The sequence below is a fragment of the Plutella xylostella genome, chromosome 14 (genome assembly GCF_932276165.1).
Source record: "Plutella xylostella chromosome 14, ilPluXylo3.1, whole genome shotgun sequence".
NCBI lineage: Eukaryota > Metazoa > Arthropoda > Insecta > Lepidoptera > Plutellidae > Plutella > Plutella xylostella.
The window spans coordinates 1,099,203-1,118,880 of record NC_063994.1 but is presented as its reverse complement, the minus strand read 5'-3'; the positions used below and the strand labels follow the sequence as shown (position 1 = coordinate 1,118,880).

The 19,678-nt window shown below is 40.4% G+C and overlaps 2 protein-coding genes across 2 annotated transcripts; both read right to left on the bottom strand.

The window, feature by feature from the left end:
* Positions 1-6,506: 6,506 nt before the first annotated feature.
* Positions 6,507-8,089, bottom strand: LOC119690837. Its single transcript, XM_038106807.2, has 2 exons — positions 7,022-8,089; positions 6,507-6,647 (listed from the first exon to the last, which is right to left on the bottom strand). The coding sequence occupies exons 1-2, from the start codon at positions 7,973-7,975 to the stop codon at positions 6,642-6,644; spliced, it is 960 nt and encodes a 319-aa protein (XP_037962735.2). The 5' UTR covers positions 7,976-8,089; the 3' UTR covers positions 6,507-6,641.
* Positions 8,090-13,628: 5,539 nt separating this feature from the next.
* LOC119693376 lies at positions 13,629-19,446 on the bottom strand. The gene is made up of 2 exons (XM_048625436.1): positions 17,679-19,446; positions 13,629-14,743 (listed from the first exon to the last, which is right to left on the bottom strand). The coding sequence occupies exons 1-2, from the start codon at positions 18,654-18,656 to the stop codon at positions 14,516-14,518; spliced, it is 1,206 nt and encodes a 401-aa protein (XP_048481393.1). The 5' UTR covers positions 18,657-19,446; the 3' UTR covers positions 13,629-14,515.
* Positions 19,447-19,678: the final 232 nt, after the last annotated feature.

Below are 19,678 nucleotides of genomic sequence, written 5' to 3'. Positions count from 1 at the left end.
GATTACAAACTTGCATTCGGTAGGTAGGTACCTAACTACTTCTTTCTCGACAAGGGCACAGGTGATGACTCATTTAGAGCTGTTTACATTGATAAAGTATGCTATACAAAATAAATAGTTTACTTATATAATATCTATATCGAGACAGACAGTGATTAGACCTTAATAATTAATAACAGAGCTGCTTACATTTAACTATGCTATACAAAATAAATCGTCTATATCTATACCGAGACGAACAGGAGGCCTACGGTCTCTTAATGGGTAACGACGTTCCACGGGCGCGGGAGCTTGGCTTTGCTGTGGTGCAGGCGCGGCCGGCGACCCCCGCCCCTCGCCCCCGCTCGCGCGCCGCGACCCCCCCGGCGGACCCGAGTCTGCGCTTACCCCCGGTGACTCACTTGGGAATATGAGCGGAGATACCACTGTATTGGCTAAGTAAGGTGATGCTGTATTGTCTGAGGGTTCTTCCTCTCCTACTGGCCGAATTTTTAATTGGTCTATATGTCTATGTATTACCGTTCCATCTACCAGTCTGACATTGTAGTCCGTAGTACCAAGCCTATCGACGACAACCCCGGGGCTCCAGCGCGTGCCCTGCGTGGCACGGTAGTCGCGGCACCACACGGCCTGGCCCGGCGCCACGGCTCGCTGCCCGCCGCCCGCCGCCGCCAGCTGGCGCTGTTGTGCCGCTTGTACGTGCTGCTCCCTATCTGGCTTTAGCTTGTCAAGCCTGGTCCGCAATGTACGACCTTGCAACAGCTGAGCGGGACTTTCCCCAGTGGTACAGTGTTCTGTATTCCGATATAACAATAAAAATCTACATAAGGCAATTTCAGGGTCAACTTTTTCTAATAAAGCTTTCTTTATAACTTTTTTACAAGTACGTACGGCATTTTCGGCTAATCCGTTTGATGCCGGGTGATAAGGAGCCGAAAAGGTTTGCGTAATTCCGTTACTTGACAAAAAATCTTTGAATTCCATGCTGGTGAAGGGCGGGCCGTTGTCGCTTACCACCTGTTTTGGCAGGCCAAAAGTAGCAAAAATTTCTCTTAATTTAATTATAACTTGTTTTGCTGACGTCGAAACCATTTTAATTACTTCTATCCATTTTGTACAAGAGTCAACTAAGACTAGATAGGTGTGCCCTGCAATGGGTCCCATGAAGTCAAAGCATGAGGAATTTGTGGTTGCGGTAACAAATGAATCTCCTGATATTATTGCCATAAATGAGACGTGGTTGAGACAGGGCGAGGAGCAGCGCGCGCCCGCCGTGCCCGGCTACCGGCTGCGGCACGTCCCGCGCGCGCGCGCCACGCGACCTGGGGAGCGTGATCGAGGAGGGGGAGTAGCGTATTATATTAGAAAAGGTCTCTATGCACGTACTCGTCCACACCCACCGTCACCTATCGAGCAAATGTGGCTATCAGTTAAGTTGAATGCAACCAGTGTCATAGTAGGTACCGCCTATAGACCAGATTGGGTTAGTGTGGATGACTTCATAGATGCCCTCACAACATCCATTTTAACATTTTCTAAATTCGATCGCGTTGTATTGTTAGGGGATTTTAACATTAATTTACTTGACGTTCGTGATAGTAAAACAATCAAACTCCACCAGTTTCTACAATACTGTAACCTGACTAATTATGTAACCGTTCCAACACACTTTACTGAACATAGTGAAACTCTTATAGATTTATTTTGTACTGATGCAACAGTAGTGAATATTCAGGTAAATCACATAGTTGAGCTTGGGGGTCATGCAATGATTATGGCTGACCTAAAAATTAAACTTATGAAACCACCTTTGAAACGGGTAAAATGCAGGTCGCTCGTCAAAATTGACCAAGACAGTCTGAATGCTGACATACACCTGATCAACTGGGACTCAATCTGCGAGATGGAAAGCGTCGATGAAATGGTGTACGTGTTCACGGAATACATAACTAATCTGTTTGATAGGCACGCGCCTGAAAAAACAATAACTCTTAGGGAAAGATTGCCTCCCTGGCTCACTGAAAACGTGCGGTACATGATGGCACTGCGAAATGAAGCTCATAAAAAGTATAAGAAGTCTAAAAGTAGTTCAGATAAAGAACAATATATGTCTTTGAAAAAACTTGTGAAACAAAGTATCTATTTTGAGAAACGAGCATTTTTTGAACAACACATAAATTGTAATTTAAACAATTCAAAAATTCTTTGGAAAAACTTAAAACAAAACGTAATACCGGATTTTAAAAATAGCCACGACATACCCGATTGTTTCAACGACCCTAATATAATAAATGAGTTCTTTCTTAAAATACCAGGTGATGGCATGGTGAGTTCATCAGTAATCGATTTCTTTCACCATAACAGACATGGGGCATCTACTCTGGAAATCCAGCCTGTAAACGAAAATGATATAGCCAAGATTATATTATCTATTAAGTCAAATGCTCAAGGTGCTGACAGACTCACCATGGACATGATCATCCTTACGCTGCCCTCCACGCTTAAAGTTATTACGGCCATAGTAAATAGGTCCATAACATCTAATATTTTTCCGTCTTTATGGAAATTAGCCACGGTGCGACCGATCCCTAAGAACAGTAATCCCGGTAGTGTATCAGAACTAAGAGCCATAAGCTTACTACCATATTTGTCAAAAATACTCGAGAAAGTGGTATACGATCAGGTCGCTTTCTATGCTGAGCGGAACGGCATCTTACCTATTCATCAATCTGGCTTTCGAAAATCCTTACTGCTCAGGATAGAGGTAGTGGAACAATACTGGTACTCTTGGATTTTTCTCGCGCCTTTGATTGTTTAAATTCGGCTCTTCTTCTTTCCAAACTTGCATATTACGGTTTTAATCAAAATACAATAGCATGGTTCAAGAGCTACCTATCTGGCCGTCATCAGCAAGTTGCCTTGCGCGGAAAAAACGGGGGATACATACTATCGCACTGCCGTCCTGTTGAGCGAGGAGTCCCACAGGGATCCGTGCTTGGACCGCTCTTATTCATTCTATATAGTTCGGATATAACTAAATTCATATCTCACTGCAAGTATCATATTTACGCAGATGACATACAACTTTATTTACCTATTGATTCCCGGGACCCCAATAGATCAGTTGAGGATCTGAATATGGATTTGGACAGCATTGCAAGATGGTCATCAAGAAACAGTTTAGTATTAAACCCTAATAAATCTAAATTTATGGTTTAAGGTTCTAAAAATCAGATAAAATCAATATCTGACTTCAACCCCGGTGTAAGGATACAGGGTGAGGCTATTGACAGAGTGTACGAGGCACGAAATTTAGGTTTACTGATGGATGGTGCGTTGCGGTTCGAGGGACACGTTACAAAACTTGTACAGAACTGTTTCTTTAGACTAAAGGTTTTGTATAGGATTCGAGAATTTATTAACCTAAACCTGCGTATACAACTTTGCGAGACCCTTATTCTATCTAAACTTAACTACTGCATAACAGTTTATGGTCCTTGTCTCCTACAAAGGTCCCAACTTCTTGTCCAAAGAGTTCAGAATGCTTGTGCTCGGTTCTGTTTTTCCATTCCGCCAAGATCACACGTCACGCCGTACTTAAACAAAGCAAACATGCTCAATATGAATGGCAGACAAAAACTGTATCTTGCGCTGATGTTATTTGAAGTTATTAAATCTAAACTACCGGAATATCTATATGAGAAACTCACCTGGCGCGCTAGGACAGGTTTCATCCCACGTGGCTCATCTTATCTCCTGTCTGTTCCCGAACATCGCACTGCAGCTTTTAGGGGCAGTTTCCGCTACTTGTCTTCAAAGTGCTGGAATGACCTTCCCCCACCCCTGCGAGACCTTAAATCAAAACCAACATTTAAGAGAAGGTACCAAAGTTATTTACTTGATTTGCAAAAGAGACTCTAGTCTGTAAGTATGTAGCTAATCAGGAAAGCATTGCAAAAAGCACACAACAACACAACGTTTTCCCTAGTTGAATATAATATATATTTTTTTATAATTATTAATTATTACAATCGGATTCCAGTTTATACATAATATATTCTTATTATATTATATTGTACCTATTATATTGGAGGAATGGAATTGTATTTCAATTACTTACTGTATTTTTTTCTGAATACAAAGTTACATTGATACTTATAATTATCAATTTAATTTGGTACCTGAATTTTTGTATTTTTGTATTCCTCATAAGTGCATATGACAGCATGGATTATTAAAACAAACAACTTTGCCTTATCACAAATTTTGCACTGTAAAGATAAAAATAGTAATGGTTTTTCTTGCTTACCTTTAGTTTATGTCCCAAATGCTTGTTATGTAAGTTCTTTTCTGTGTTCCCACTTTAGCACTTTTGTTCGATTTACTGCTACACTATTTCAACAACTTTATTAGTACATGTTTAATATATGGGTGAGAATAGTAATAGCACATACACAATGTAAATGTACATAAGTTTTCCGGTTCGGGCTAGCGACAGAATAACAGCGTCATGGGGCAGTTCTGTTCCGTGACAACAACGCTGAGTCGCCCGGCCCATTCACACTAACCACAACTACTGTAAACCGCCTGTAACAGTAATTCAGTAATTTATTATACAACTACCCACACAATTGTGAAAAATAATTATGTGTACTTCTATTTTGATAATGTTCCTATTTATTAACTGTGTTCATGTCATGTATGTAGGTAGTTAGTCCAGTACAAATTTAATGTTTATGTTTTGTATTGTATTGTGTATGTTTGTGAATTAGTGTGAATAAATGGTATGAATTTGAATTTGAATTTGAATGTCTAGATGCAGGCGGGTCCAGGGCCTGTCCGGCCACGGCCAGGCGCGCGGCGCGTGGGCCGGCGGCGCGTCGGCCACGGCGGCGCACACCGCACATCGCGCACACGTTTCTGCTATCGCTTCGTCTATCCCCGGCCACCAGACATAACTTCGACTAATTGCTTTTGTTTTTGTTACCCCCATGTGTGAGTCATGTAATTCTTTCAATACTTTAGAACGGCATTCTGATGGAATTATGACTCTGTGACCCCACATCAGACATCCTAATTCTATATAAATCTCGTTTTTCCGATTGAAAAATGGTTTTAATTCTTTTATTTCCGTTTCTTTTGGCCAACCGTCTTTTACATAACTAATTACCCGACTTAACAATGGGTCCCGTTGAGTAATTTTTTTAAGGTCATTATAATCTAATAATAGCGCATCGGACGCAAAGTGTAAATAGGTCTGCTCCGGTTGTTCACCTAACTTGACGCTATCACTTTTGTGTGCCGAGATCATTCTCGATAAACAATCCGCCGTATTTTTATCTGTACTGACATATTCTATGTTAAAATCGTACGCTGATAACGTTAATGCCCATCTTTGTAACCTACTGGCAGTCATACTTGGAATACCCTTCCCGGGGCCGAAAATGCTCACAAGAGGCTTATGATCAGTTCTCAATGTGAAATGACGCCCATATAAATATTGATGTAATTTCGTAACTGCAAACACAATAGCTAACGCTTCCTTGTGTATTTGGCTATAATTGATTTCAGCGGGCGTGAGTGCGCGCGACACATAGATGACGGCTCGCTCGGCGCCGGCCGCGTCGCGCTGCGCCAGCACGACCCCCAGCCCGTGCGCACTCGCGTCGCACGTCACCACCGCCTCCTGCGAGGGGTCGTAGTGCGCTAACACACCTGTACTAGACAGAAGGTTTTTGATTGTTACGAACGCTTCCGTTTGTTTCCTGCCCCATATCCAAGAATTATTTTTCTTAAGTAACTCATATAGAGGAGCTAAGATAAAACTTAAATTCTTAATAAATTTCCCGTAGAAATTGACCATTCCCAAAAATGACCTAAGTTCATACAAATCCTTTGGGGCCCTCATTTCCAGGATCGACCTAACCTTCTCCGGGTCCACTCGAATACCATTTTTATCGATTATATATCCCAGGAACTTAATTTCATTCGTAAAGAATACGCACTTTTGTTTTTTTATCTTCAAACCGTAATCTCTAATGCGATCTAAAACTTTATACAATGTTTCGATGTGAGATTCTAATGTCGAACTTGCTATTAATATGTCGTCCAAGAATATCACTACATTAGGTATATCCTTAAATAAATTTATCATTAATCGTTGAAATATTCCGGGACTAGATGCCAGACCATAGACCAAACGATTGTACTTAAATAACCCACGATGTGTATTAATAACTGTGTATTTTTGCGGATCGTTTAATTCAACTTGGTTATATGCTTGTGATAAATCAATCCGGCTGTACAGACTACTGCCATTTAGATTCGTGAATAGATCTTCTATTTTTGGCACAGGATATTTATCGACAGCTAAGTAAGGGTTAAGGGTCACCTTGTAATCCGCACATATTCTCAAGGAGCCATCCGGCTTGTTGGCTATCACCAGCGGGGTGGCCCAGTCCGACGACTCGACGGGTTCGATGACCCCGCTGGCCAGCATGGCGTCGAGCTCGGCGTCCACGCGCGCCCGCAGCGCGTACGGCAGCGGCCGCGCGCGGCAGAACACCGGCGTCGCGCCCGCCTTCACCACCAAGTGCGCCGCCCCGCCCGTGAAACGCCCTAGTCCCCCTTCGAATAATTCATTATATCTGGAATGGATATCATTCACATGTTTATTTATGTTTGGTACAGTTGGAGAAGCGGACAAGTTATTTAAATTAAATTTAGGTATATCAACCATCAATTCTGTGAGCCACTGTCGTCCTAACAAAGATGTCGTTCCCTTATCTATAACATATAAATCTAGCGTTTTAGATAAGCCTTTATATGTGCATTGAACTTCCAGGTAACCTAATGGCCTAATTTTGGAGCCATCATAAAAGGTCAAACTAAGTACACATTCTCTTAGGGGTACTGAGGGGAAACATGCCTCATAGGTTTGTTTGCTAATACAAGATAAAGCAGAACCTGTATCTATCTCCATTTTCAACACAACATTATTTACTAAAATGTTTAAACTGACCGGCTGATAGTTCCTCAGTGACATTTGATACACGGGTTCGTCGTCCTCTTGCTCCCCGTCCTGGGCGCGGTCCTCCGCCGCCGCCGGGTCCTCGTCCCGCAGGTGGTGGGTGGGCTGGTGCCAGCGCCCCCCGCGCCGCCGCCCCGCGCCGCCGCCGCCCCGCGGGCCTCGCCAGGAGCCGCGGCCGCGCCACCCGCCCCTGCTGCCGCCTGCCGCCGGTGGCTGTGCCGGCTCCGGCTGTCTTGCGCTGCCGCCCCGCGCCATGCTCGCGCCCGCGGCTGCCTCGTCGGGACACATTCTCCTCAGGTGGCCGGTCCTCCGACACTTGCTGCACTCGAACAAGCGGAACCGACACTCGGCCCAGCGATGGCGCGTGTCTCCGCAGGCTGCACACCCCGCCGCCTGCACCCGGTGCACGTCAGCCGATGGCCGTTGCGCCGCCTCGACCGCGTGCGCATCTCTGTTGGCCGCCTCTATTGTGTTCGCTAGCTGCACTGCTTTCGAAAAACTTATACCGTCTTCCGCAAATAACCGTTGCCGTATAGTGTCACTATTTATCCCGCACACGAATTGATCCCGTAGATTATCGTCTAAAGTGGTACCGAAATCACAATTCATCGCCATTTTCTTTAAAACCGCCACATACGATGACACTGTTACGTCACACGCCTGCCGACACTGCCTAAACCTAAATCGTTCGGCTAAAATTGAAGGTTTAGGTTGCAGGTGATCACCGACGAGTTTAATTAATTCACTAAAACTCTTATCTTTCGGTTTATTCGGGCTGCACAAGTTCACCATTAGCTCGTAAGTCGCTTCACCCACACACGCGATTAATGTCGGCACTTTTAAAACCTCCTTCACGTCATTAACTACAAAGTACATTTCAATTCTTTCGCAGTAATTTCGCCAATTTCCCGAACTAATATCAAACTCGTTTAACTTGCCGGCCATTTTTGATATTTTTAATCCTCGTTCGCCACTGTAGTAAATAAAATACGCTGTTCACTCAACCAGTTTATTTGCAAGACTAACTCATGTACTTTATGAAGCTACCCTACACTACACTGACATAATAATTAGCTACCTGAATCATGATAAACTACAAAAAATTCGACTGATTATTGAGGTCATCAGGAATTGATTATTATTAATCCCTAAAAAAAGAGTTTTTGGCTGTGGATGAACAATAATTGTTAAGTTCGCAACAAAGAAAAGCGTGAAACACTTTATAGGAACTGTTATTTCTCTGGATCGTAACATACTATATAATTTCTGACAAACCACAAACTCAAAAAGAAAATGTTAGAGACTTAGGTATTTATAATATTTGATTCTGGTCTGTCCTTTGACCATATACAGCATATCGTAGCGAAATCTAATAAATTACTTGGCTTCTTACTACGTACATGTAAACATTTTAAACGTCCCAGTAATTTAATAAATCTATTCAACTCCCTTGTTCGTAGTACACTAGAATATGGATCAGTTATATGGAGCCCTTATTACAAAATCCACATTGAGCGTATTGAATATATCCAAAAACGTTTCTTAAGGAAACTTACACGGTTCAAGGCTCAGCTTGCAAAAGCCGAAAAGATGGATAGAAAAAGCAGCTATCAAAAATTGATCAAAAAAATGACACCACAAGCAAAATTGTTTACTTCCATGCAGTTGCAACGACGTTTTCGCCTAGAAGAGAAAGTTCTATCTTTGTCACTATTTAAGAGTTGTCCAAAATGTTACGCCTTGATAAGAAAATATATTGCATTGCCATCAGCAAAATGCCTAAAGAGACTTTTGTCAGATATTAAATTGAATTCTGGCACCAATAAAATAATATATACCAAACTGAAAAATATCGTCAAAGATTTGCCTCGTGAGTATAAATTACGCACTCTTATCTTTGACGAAATGTCTTTATCACCACAAGTGCATTATCATGCCGCTAGTGATCAATTAAAAGAGTTTGCTTGTCATGCATTGGTTTTTATGGTGAAAGGAATAAAAAAGAAATATACAGCTAACAGCCAGTCGGATATTATTTTACTAGTCACATCTTCGATCATATACATGATCGATGAGTGACATGAACAAAACGGAACTAATAATAATAGAAATAATAGGGATAGTAAATAATTGCGAACGGATAAAAGGCTTAGAGCTGGACGAGGACAAAGTAGGACTGGTCATCGTTGAAAATAAGTCTCGGTGAGCTCCCGTACGCCGCGCGTCCTCTTTACGGCGTGGGCTGGGAGGCAGAGGGTAGTAAGAAATTCTGTAAACCCGATCAGAGAGGAAGACACAACAATCAGCCAACAATCGACCCACAAGTTAAACAGAGCGTTATGGATTTTATAAACTGTATTCCAATAATGAATCTCACTATTTGTGAGCTCAAACAACAAGAGAATTTATTCCGAGTGATAAATCACTGGCCGTTAGTATAGTAATATGTCTGCATTACATGTTTTATTATTGTATAAAAGAGTTTCATCAGTTTACAGTAGTTCTCCACCAACCAAGGGTTGGCTGGAAGAAATTGCTTTTTGGCAATAAGCCCGCCTTTGTGTACTAAATTTTTCTTAATTTGTATTTTTGTCTGTGTATGTTTTTGGTATGCAATAAAGTGTCTATAAATAATATCTACAGAGATTGTGTAAAACAATGTGAAAGGGATAAATTACCCATTGCTACATCTTCCACATTCAACAGAATATTCAACACCGAATTCAACTTTTCTTTCTTTGTACCGAAAAAAGATCAATGCGATCTTTGCGCCAGATACGAGAACTCACACGACGAAGATAAGCGCAAGTTAAGTCAAAAATATGAACAGTATCTGATGGAAAAAACTTTGGCAAGAGATGAAAAAGCAAAGGACAAGGATAAGAACGATGGTACCATCACAGCAGTTTATGACTTACAAGCCGTGTTGCAGATTCGGAAGGGACAAGTATCTCTGTTCCTTAATAAATGCAGGATCAACTGCCTTAATTTAACTATCAGCGATTTAAGGGCTCAAGATGTCGTATTGGGACGAAACCAAAGGTAGAAGAGGGCTTAATGCGAACCACACCGTTATCAAAATGTGGACGGATGATACAGCTCAGCCTCGATAAAGATACGTCTCCGGTTCAGTTGATTTGTGGTAATTTTAATGTCCCTGGAGTAATTATGTCAATGCATAATCTCTGCTCTCAGACAGGGAAAATCTAAAGACCTCACTAAATTGCTAAATATGTATGAATACTTTTTAATGTCATGCAAAGTAGCTCTTTTTAATGCTGTCTATTACTGGTATGAGGAAAAATAAAAATATTACATACAACGTGATAGTCAAAGAAAAAAAACATCTGATTTTAGCATGGAAGTAATAAGTACTGTTGTACGAAGTATCTATTACTTCCATGGATTTTAGCGACTGTATACTACTGATTTCAAATCAGCAATCGTGAACTTCAACTTCAGTGGGTTGAACAAAAATGATACTTCCACCATGCCTATGCCTATGGGCCAGTTATGCAAATCTGCTAATAAGGAAGCCATTTATAATGACCATAACTATTTATAAAAAAGAGAGTAGAGCAAGAATTTATCGGTAATTTATTAAATCCCACAAAAGAAGACCTGTCTGCTATAGCAGAAACTACAAGAAAAGATAAGAAAATATGGAAAAGGGAACGTCTTATGAAATTAAATAGTTAATTTCAACTATGGAAGAAAATGGGCAATGAAAAAATAAAGTAATTAGTATGTAAGTCAAATTGATTTATTATGTGTACCGATTAAACATTAAAACATGAAGATATGGCAGTAAGGCAATTTGAAAAACAAACAGACCAAAAAACTAAAAAATTTGGGATAATAATTAACAGAGAACATCAATTCCTGGCGACTACACCGGACAGGCTAGTTGGAGAGGACTGTGTGCTTGAAGTAAAGTGTCCTTAAACAGCAAGGAACCTAATGATCTCACCGGAAACTGTGCCGAACATTAATCTATGTAAAGAAAGTGAACCATTAAAACTCCATAAAGACCATGATTACTTTTACCACGTACAAGGTGAAATTATGTGTACTGGAAGAAAAAAAAAAGTACTTTGGAGTGTACACTACACAATTAGTGATTTTAAAATATTAATAATAGAAAGAGACAATACTTTTATTATTAACATGATTCAAAAATTAAAACATTTTAATATAGATAAAACTTTGCCGTACTAACATATAAAGTTAGGATAGTGGCCAGAAAGAAGAAGAAGCGACATGTTATTACAGAAGGATCCACACGGAAAGTTACTCAAGCGAGGACTATCACAGTGACTATGACAGTAAAATTATAAATAATATTTTCTAAGTGGACGTAAATAATAATAATGCTTAGGTGTAATTTGTTAGTGGTTGAAAAGCTGCAGAGTAAATTTATTATCGACTCTGGTGCAGCAACAAATATTATAGACAAAATAGTAATATACTTTTTAAACCTGTAAAGTGTGAAGTCACCTCCTCATTACCTTACAAATGGCGTGAATAACGCTAGTAAGCTGATGAGCTATCATTGGAGCTGAAGCTAGAAGTATATGGCGCAGTGGTGGTTAATTACATTCATAAACATTATTTAGTATACCTAGTAAAGTATTTCACTACCATCTTCTACCAACGGAACCGCCTTGCAAAATACAAGCCACTCTCCCTTTAAAGAAAACCGTCTTGTATCAATTTGATTATAGAAGTAGTACTATTTATAGAAAGATTTAGGTCATAAATAAGTTCCTTCGTTTTTAATTTCCAAGAAAAGATCTCTATCTGAAGAATATATTATAACTTAAGTAATAACAACCATACCGACATTTCCTATATTAGCAGAAAAACCTAGTGATATATCCCAGGCAGCATGGAAGAAAATAGGACTTCATTTGCAAATCTCTCGTGAGTATATAAATTTTAATAAAATTCCTTTGTTTGTTTGAACATTTCCTTAATATTTTATCAGTACACATCTTTCTTACATCAAACAAGTTACAAGATCCTGATTGACCACTTTTAACACCTCACCGTTCTACATTTTCCTTATTTAGAACCTAAATAAATATATGAGTTTATTCATAATAATTAAAAGAGAAGAAGAACGGAGAAAAATAAATTATAAAATTACAACTACTAGATGATAGGTTGCACAAGACCGAAGGGTGTGGAAGGAAAAACGGGAGGCCTTTGCCCAGCAGTGGGAAATCAAATAGGCTTTAAAAAAAAAAGATGAGTAGAACGTCTTCTTAACTGCATTAACATGAAATTCCTGCTATACTTAAATACAGGGTTATTGGTGAGTAGACCGGATCCTTTCAGGAGGTGATAGAGGAAGGCATTTCCAGTCGATTGAACCCAATAATACATTATCCTAAACTTAACCATTTCTAAGATATTTAATATTTAAGGTTTTTTTAATTTTTTGCCAAAATTTTATGCTTAAAACCGAAAATAAAAAAAACTAGCCACATTTCAATATTTTTTTTTGGTTGTTTTGCATAAGACGTAACACCTTAATAAACTAATTAAAATAATCAAATGTGCATTATTCGACTTAAATTAGACATAAAGCCTCAAAATGGTTAAACATTTTGAAAAAATATTCAAAACGCAAAAACAAATAAATTAAATTAAAAAAGATTTTCATATGACATTTTTTTGTGCACTTCAGCTTAAAAACATGGTCAACTAATAAGCTTTCAAACAAGATGATTCAATACCAAATCGATTAAGGTATCACCAAGATATGGCCAAAACAACCAGAGAAAGCGGAGAAAACTGAGCAGGGATTTCCATACTAAAGTTAACAGGACTGAAAACAATCACACTTTTTACCTTTAAATTGGGCTAATTTTGTTAGTTTTCCTGTTGAATTTTGTCCGTCTGTGCTGGACCAGGACCCGCTTCCTGGTAGATACAGGTGCAAATGTTTCAGTGTTACCGGTAAGCCATTTTAGTTGTGAAAGTATAGTCAGCATTATAAAACTTTTTGCCGCCAACAATACCGAGATACAAACTTATGGAATCAGAACTCTAGAGTTAAACCTAGGATTAAGGCGATCGTTAAAATGGACCTTTATTATATGTCATGTGAAGCAAGCAATTCTAGGCGCAGACTTTATAGGTTATTATAAGTTAGTTATAGATTTATATAATAGAAAACTTATCGATAGTGTTACGAACTTGCGTGCGGATGGGACCATCATAACGTACGATGAGTCATCTATTAAGAGCATACAAAATAATAATCCGTATCACGATATTTTAGAAGAGTTCTCAGAAATAACGAAACCAATGATGTTTATGGAAACGACGGAACATTCTGTGTTCCACCATATAATCACAAACGGACCACCGGTAAGCGCGCGTCCTAGGCCGCTACCGCCGGACCGTTACGTGAAAGTTAAAGATGAATTTTAAAAGATGCAGGAACTAGGTATTTGTAGACCAGTGCAAGGCGAATGGGCAAGCCCACTGCACGTTGTTCCAAAAAAAGACGGACAGATACGACCGTGTAAACTCGTGGCCGGAGGTTGAGGTTAGGTGAGCAGGTAAGATGGAGCAGAGAAATACAGTGTGCTTCTTGTATGGCGTATAATTGGAAAGTGAATTACCGCTAGTTAATTACCCACTAACTATAAGATACATTTTCATAAAACTAATTATAACGCCCTCTATTGGAGGACCTGTGAACTTAACCAATCGGTAATCGATCCAAGATCATGCATTCTTGTAACATATTCATGATCATAGTCATCTATGATTGCAGCCAATACGGAGACAATCCCATAGATGGCGCTGTCAACATGTTCACGAGTTGACATGCTCCCGGGCAAGCAAAAACAACGCCACCGCAGTTGCTACCTGCGAATGCGTTGTCCCCGTCAGGCACAGTGCATTACTGTTATACCTCTTTCAATCACATTGCTATCATTTTAATTTAGGGAGGTAGGTTATTAAGAATGTTTAGATTGAAAGAGACATAACGCTATGTTTGATACCTAATTCCTTCAAATATCCGAGCAAGATAGATTTAGTTACTAGGTATTTCGGAATGAAGTTAAATGAAATGAACTAATGAAGTTAAATGAAATGAAGTATCAAACATTTTGTTGAAATTATGAGATCATTTTTGAGATATTCATAAGCGCAAAATATTTGGCACCTTATTCGTTAGAATATTTATGTAAGGGTAAGATAGATTGAATTACTAGATAGGTATTTAAGAAAGGTAAGTAAGTAAGAAAGAACTAAGTTAATTGAAATGAAGTAAGTAGAGGTACCAAATACTTTGTTACAAATTTTAAAGTTAAGGTCAATAAAAGGCAACAAGGAGTAATTTTTAATACCAATAGGCACTAATGTAACATTATATATAGATACACGCTTAACTTAATTAGGTAGGTATAGTTACGGAATAGTTTATCTAGAATATTATAATAACTAGCTAATCTAAATCTAAATCTAGTTTATAGCTTCGATCGGTAGCGGGCATATATTATTGAAGGATCGCTTGATGATTCCTCTAGCTGTCTGGATCTCGGCTACTCGCGCGACGCCGTCTCGACCTTGGCAACAGCTGACGATGCGCCCCAGCCTCCACTGGCAGGGCGGCAGACGCTCCTCCCGCACCAGCACCACGGTTCCTTCGAGAAGAGCTGGGCCCTTGGAACTTCGCCATCTTGTGCGTTCCTGTAACAGTCCAATGTATTCCCTGGACCAAGAAGTCCAGAAGTTCTGTTGCAGCTGCTGTAATTGTTGGTACAAGGTCAGTCGATTTATAGGTACATCCTTGTAATCGTAGTCGGGCAGTGAGTTAGCCGCCCTACCAATCAAGAAATGGGCTGGCGTGAGGCAAGTAATTTCGTCAGTATTAGAATTCGGAATAGGACATAACGGTTTAGAGTTTAAAATTCCTTCAACTTGTACAAGAATGGTATAAAATTCCTCATAGGTTAACAATGCTTGTCCTAGTACTCGCTTTAGATGAAATTTGCATCGTCTAATGGCTGACTCGTGGAGTCCTCCCATATGGGGAGCATAGGGTGGAAGGAATTTCCATTGAATTCTTTCCTGCGCACAGGAAGTTTTCAGGTCATTGGTATGGGCATTCAAAAATCGTAAAGCTCTGTTAATTCATTATTGGAACCATGGAAGGTTGTTGCATTATCGGTTATCAGTACTTTAGGCTTGCCTCGTCTGCCAATATACCTACGAAATGCCGATAGAAATGCAGTTGTCTGCAATCCTGAAATTAATTCAATATGGACCGCCTTCGTAGTCATACAAGTGAATATGGCTATATAACATTTATAGGTTTTGTACCCACGTCCCCTCCTGTCCCTGACCGTGTAAGGACCTCCGTAATCCAACATCGTGAACACAAAGGGGAGAGCGGGGGTAACCCGCGTTGGTGGCAGATCACCCATAATGGGAACCTGTGTCCTTGGGTTGGCTCTGAAGCAGGTTACACATTTTTCGACAATTTTATTAGCTAGGGTCTTACCATTTATCGGCCAAAAACGTTCCCGAGCCGACGACAGCAACAGCTGGGGTCCGGCATGCAGCAGTCTCACATGAAGGTCGCTCATGATGAGTTTGGTTAGTACATGTTTGTGTGGTAGGATAATAGGGTGCTTTTTATCGTGGTCGTAAGCCGACAACCCCAAACGACCGCCTACTCTTATCAGCTTGTTTTCCATAAAAGGATTTAATGACAATAAGTTTGATGATTTTAATAATGGTTTTTTATTTTCAAGTAATTTATATTCGGATGGAAACATTTCAATTTGTGAAATTTCAATTAATTTATTTAGTGCGAAGTCTAATTCCTGCACTGAGAGTGGACCGTACCTTTTTTTATTTCGCTTTAAACAATTATTGGTGAATCTATAAATTACTGCGACGCAATTAGTAAGTTTGTTTACGTCCGACCATCTGTTGAATAATTCGTCCATGAATAGATTTGGTTGAATATTCGTAACAATGTTACAATTAATTTCGGTTATCTCAATTTCTGGTAGTCGCGTGGTGGTACAACCGGAAGGCCACTCGTCATTATGTTTTCCTAACCACGAAGGTCCTTCCCACCAGAGGGCACAGTCGGTCAACTTGTCAGCCTGAACGCCCCTCGTTAAAAGATCGGCACTGTTATCATTCGACGAAACCCAGTGCCAATTATCGATATTGGTTAAACTTTGGATTGCGATGACTCGATTTTTTACAAAACAATCAAGATTATTTGGTTGCTGTGATTTTGCCCAGGCCAAAGCTACATTTGAATCACACCATAAATAAATTTTGGTAAAGTTAAATTTTAAGGCATAGTTAACCCTCTCATAAAGCTGTGCGAGTAGCAGCATAGCTCTGAGCTCGAGTTTAGGTATTGTTTCTTTCCGCGCCACCCTTGATTTAGAGCACAGTAATTGCGTAAATATTTGCCCGTGCACATTTATTGATCGTATATAAATAGCGCACCCGTATGCCGTTAATGAGCTATCCGAGAATCCGTGCAATTCCAGCGTTACGTAACCACTGATAAGCGTGTGTCTCGGCCTACGTAGGGAATTCAACGTAAACAATCTTTGATAAAAGTTTTCCCATTCATTTGTAATATCGGTTGGTAAACACTGATCCCATTGGAATTTATTGTCCCATAATTTTTTTATAACTAATTTCGCAATTACTAAGGTTGGATTTAATAGCCCTAGGGGGTCAAAAATAGCTGAGGCTAGGGATAGTATCTTACGTTTGGTTAAAGGTCTCGATACTTGTTCGATTTTTAATTGGTACATTAAATTGTCACTACCACTACACCATGCTAGCCCTAACACCTTATGTGTATCGTGTGCGAGTGAGGTGGGTGTGGATGTGTGTGTGGGTGTGTCAGTATTACTATTACTCACAGTTTTCAAAATGTTGGGGGAATTTGATTTCCTTGAATGGAATAGACACTACAAAATTACCATCGGGCGTTCTGTAGTGTTGATTAAATACCTTCTCGCATTGTAGATACTCCTTGTCTGTTATCGCTGGTGTGGAATGGCAGTTGTCTGAGTTCCAGAAGGTCTGAAGTGCTTGATTTTGAGCAATTTGAACGAAGTTACATACTACCTGATGAGGCATGTTGGTGGAGTTCAATGAGTACGAGCCCGATAGCGCGGGCCGTGGACAGAATTACACCCTTATTTTGTGTTATTGGCGGTGTACCGTCCACACGCGTACCTTGATTAGAGTTCAACTGTTGATTATTAGTAATCAAGTTGATCGAATGGGGTTCCTGTGGTACAGACGCCGCTGCCGTCGGCCCTGAAGAGTTGTGGAACGTTGACTGTCGTTGGTTCGACTCATTGGAGTCGGTATGGGTAATGTGTAAAAGCGTATGGTGCTTACCTTGGCATATTCTGCAGTTGCTCGCGCGGCAGTTAGGTACAATATGGTTAGATGCTAGGCAATTCAGACAGATACCTAGCCTTTTTACTATGCGTATGCGTGACGCTGCATTCAGAGCCAACAACTTTGGACATTGGTTTATGTAATGAGTTTCTTAGCAGTTCGGACATTGTCTACGGTAGGTATGTTTAGGTATTACCTTACTGTTGGTATGGGACGGAGGGCACGTAGTTACCATAGCCTCTCGCGCCGCCGGGAGTCCGCGGGTAGCTGGTTCGGTTTGACTCACGGCCTCCCTCAGATCAGCTTGACTTCGCAGGAACGACTTGAAGTCCTGTAAGTTAGGCAATTCACGGGAATTCATTTTTTCCTCCCACTTGGTTTGCAATATCCTATCGAGTTTGGAAGTGAGGAAAAATATTATTAATAGATCCCAATCGTTGGTAGGTACCTTTACTGATCTGAGAATGCGTAAATGTTTAGAAATATTATCATTTAGTGATCTAAGGGCGGTGGCTGTATTTGGAACAGGATCGATATTAAACAGAGCTCTCAAATGACTATACACAAGGGTCTTGGGATTATTATACCTTTCGCAAAGTAGTTGCCATGCTAGGGCGTGGCTTTCCTCGGCGAACTCCAATGAACTGACTACTTCCAGCGCGCTATCAGTTAAACAACCCTTAAGGTATTTAAATTTTTGGATTGGTTTTAGACTGGTTTGATTGACAAGTGCGTCAAATGTGTCTCGAAATTCAATCCAGTCTGTAACCTGACCATTATATGTCGGCAATTTAATATCAGGATATTTAATGGAATCATGCTCACGTGGCTCGGTAACCTCGCGAACTTGACCCTCAGGTGATGTGGAGGCGCCTGGACTAGCCACCTGCGCTAAATAACCCTTGCTTAAGGACACACATTCAAAATAAGTGTTCTCAAACGTCTCTCTCTCCTCCAAATGATCCTTGAGCTCCTCGCTCAGAGTCTCAATTTTATCTTGAATAATTTCGAATTCCATGAAAACATTTATTATTCTAGTTGTACGTAGCTCTAAATCGATTAACTGATCAGCAGTTAGCGATGCAGATGTGAGTTTCGATAAATACTTTTTGAACAAAGTTAATTTTCCCTTCACTACTCCTCGTTTTTTAATTAGAGTTTTTAACTTTATATCACAAATAACTGAAGAATCACTATCAGATGAAGCCATATTAAATTAAATTTGGATATAGTAGGAAGGTAGGTATACGTGTACAGTTTAGAGGTTATAATTTTAGACAAGTAAATTAAGTTTAAGGAATTTCAAACTTTTAACTAACTTGATAGGTACTAGTTGCCAGCCACTTACTTGATGATAGGATATTCTATGCTTTCAGCCCTTCTTCTCTTCTCGACCTTCTTGGACCTTGACCTCGTGTGGTCTCGTGGCGATCTCGGCCGCCCCGCCGTCGTAGGTATGCGTGACTTCCCAATCGAATCTTGTCGGTTGCAGCACCTGATTCCTCTGGTCTGGGTTCTGGAACCTGGTATGTTCACCACCACGTGGTGAAATGTAGCCCTCGTTATGTTCACCGCTCGCCTTTTCTCGCTTTTTCTCCGCCGCGGTCGCTAGGCCTTCGCCCAGCTTGCACTCCGTAGGATTGCGTAATCTTCTCCAGTAGTCAGGGGTCACCTCGGGGTCACCAAATGTAAACTCGTGGCCGGAGGTTGAGGTTAGGTGAGCAGGTAAGATGGAGCAGAGAAATACAGTGTGCTTCTTGTATGGCGTATAATTGGAAAGTGAATTACCGCTAGTTAATTACCCACTAACTATAAGATACATTTTCATAAAACTAATTATAACGCCCTCTATTGGAGGACCTGTGAACTTAACCAATCGGTAATCGATCCAAGATCATGCATTCTTGTAACATATTCATGATCATAGTCATCTATGATTGCAGCCAATACGGAGACAATCCCATAGATGGCGCTGTCAACATGTTCACGAGTTGACAGACCGTCAATTATAGAGCACTCAACGCGATAACCAAACCGGATACATACCCGATTTCACGTTTACAGGATTTTACATATATGCTAACAAACCGGAAGTGGTACTCCCGGCTAGATTTAAATCGGGCATATCATAATGTCCCTGTCTCACCAGAGGATATCGAGAAAACAGGTATTCGTACTCCTTTTGGCTTATACGAATTTCCCCGCATGACCTTCGGACTTCGGAATGCCAGC

Bases quoted from the DNA above. Each gene is read 5' to 3' on its own strand.
- LOC119690837 (XM_038106807.2), bottom strand. From the start codon at position 7,975: ATGGCCGGCAAGTTAAACGAGTTTGATATTAGTTCGGGAAATTGGCGA.
- LOC119693376 (XM_048625436.1), bottom strand. From the start codon at position 18,656: ATGGCTTCATCTGATAGTGATTCTTCAGTTATTTGTGATATAAAGTTA. The intron at 14,744-17,678 runs GTAACTACGTGC...GGACTGTTACAG, and splicing joins CGGCGGCGCGAGAGGCTATG to GAACGCACAAGATGGCGAAG.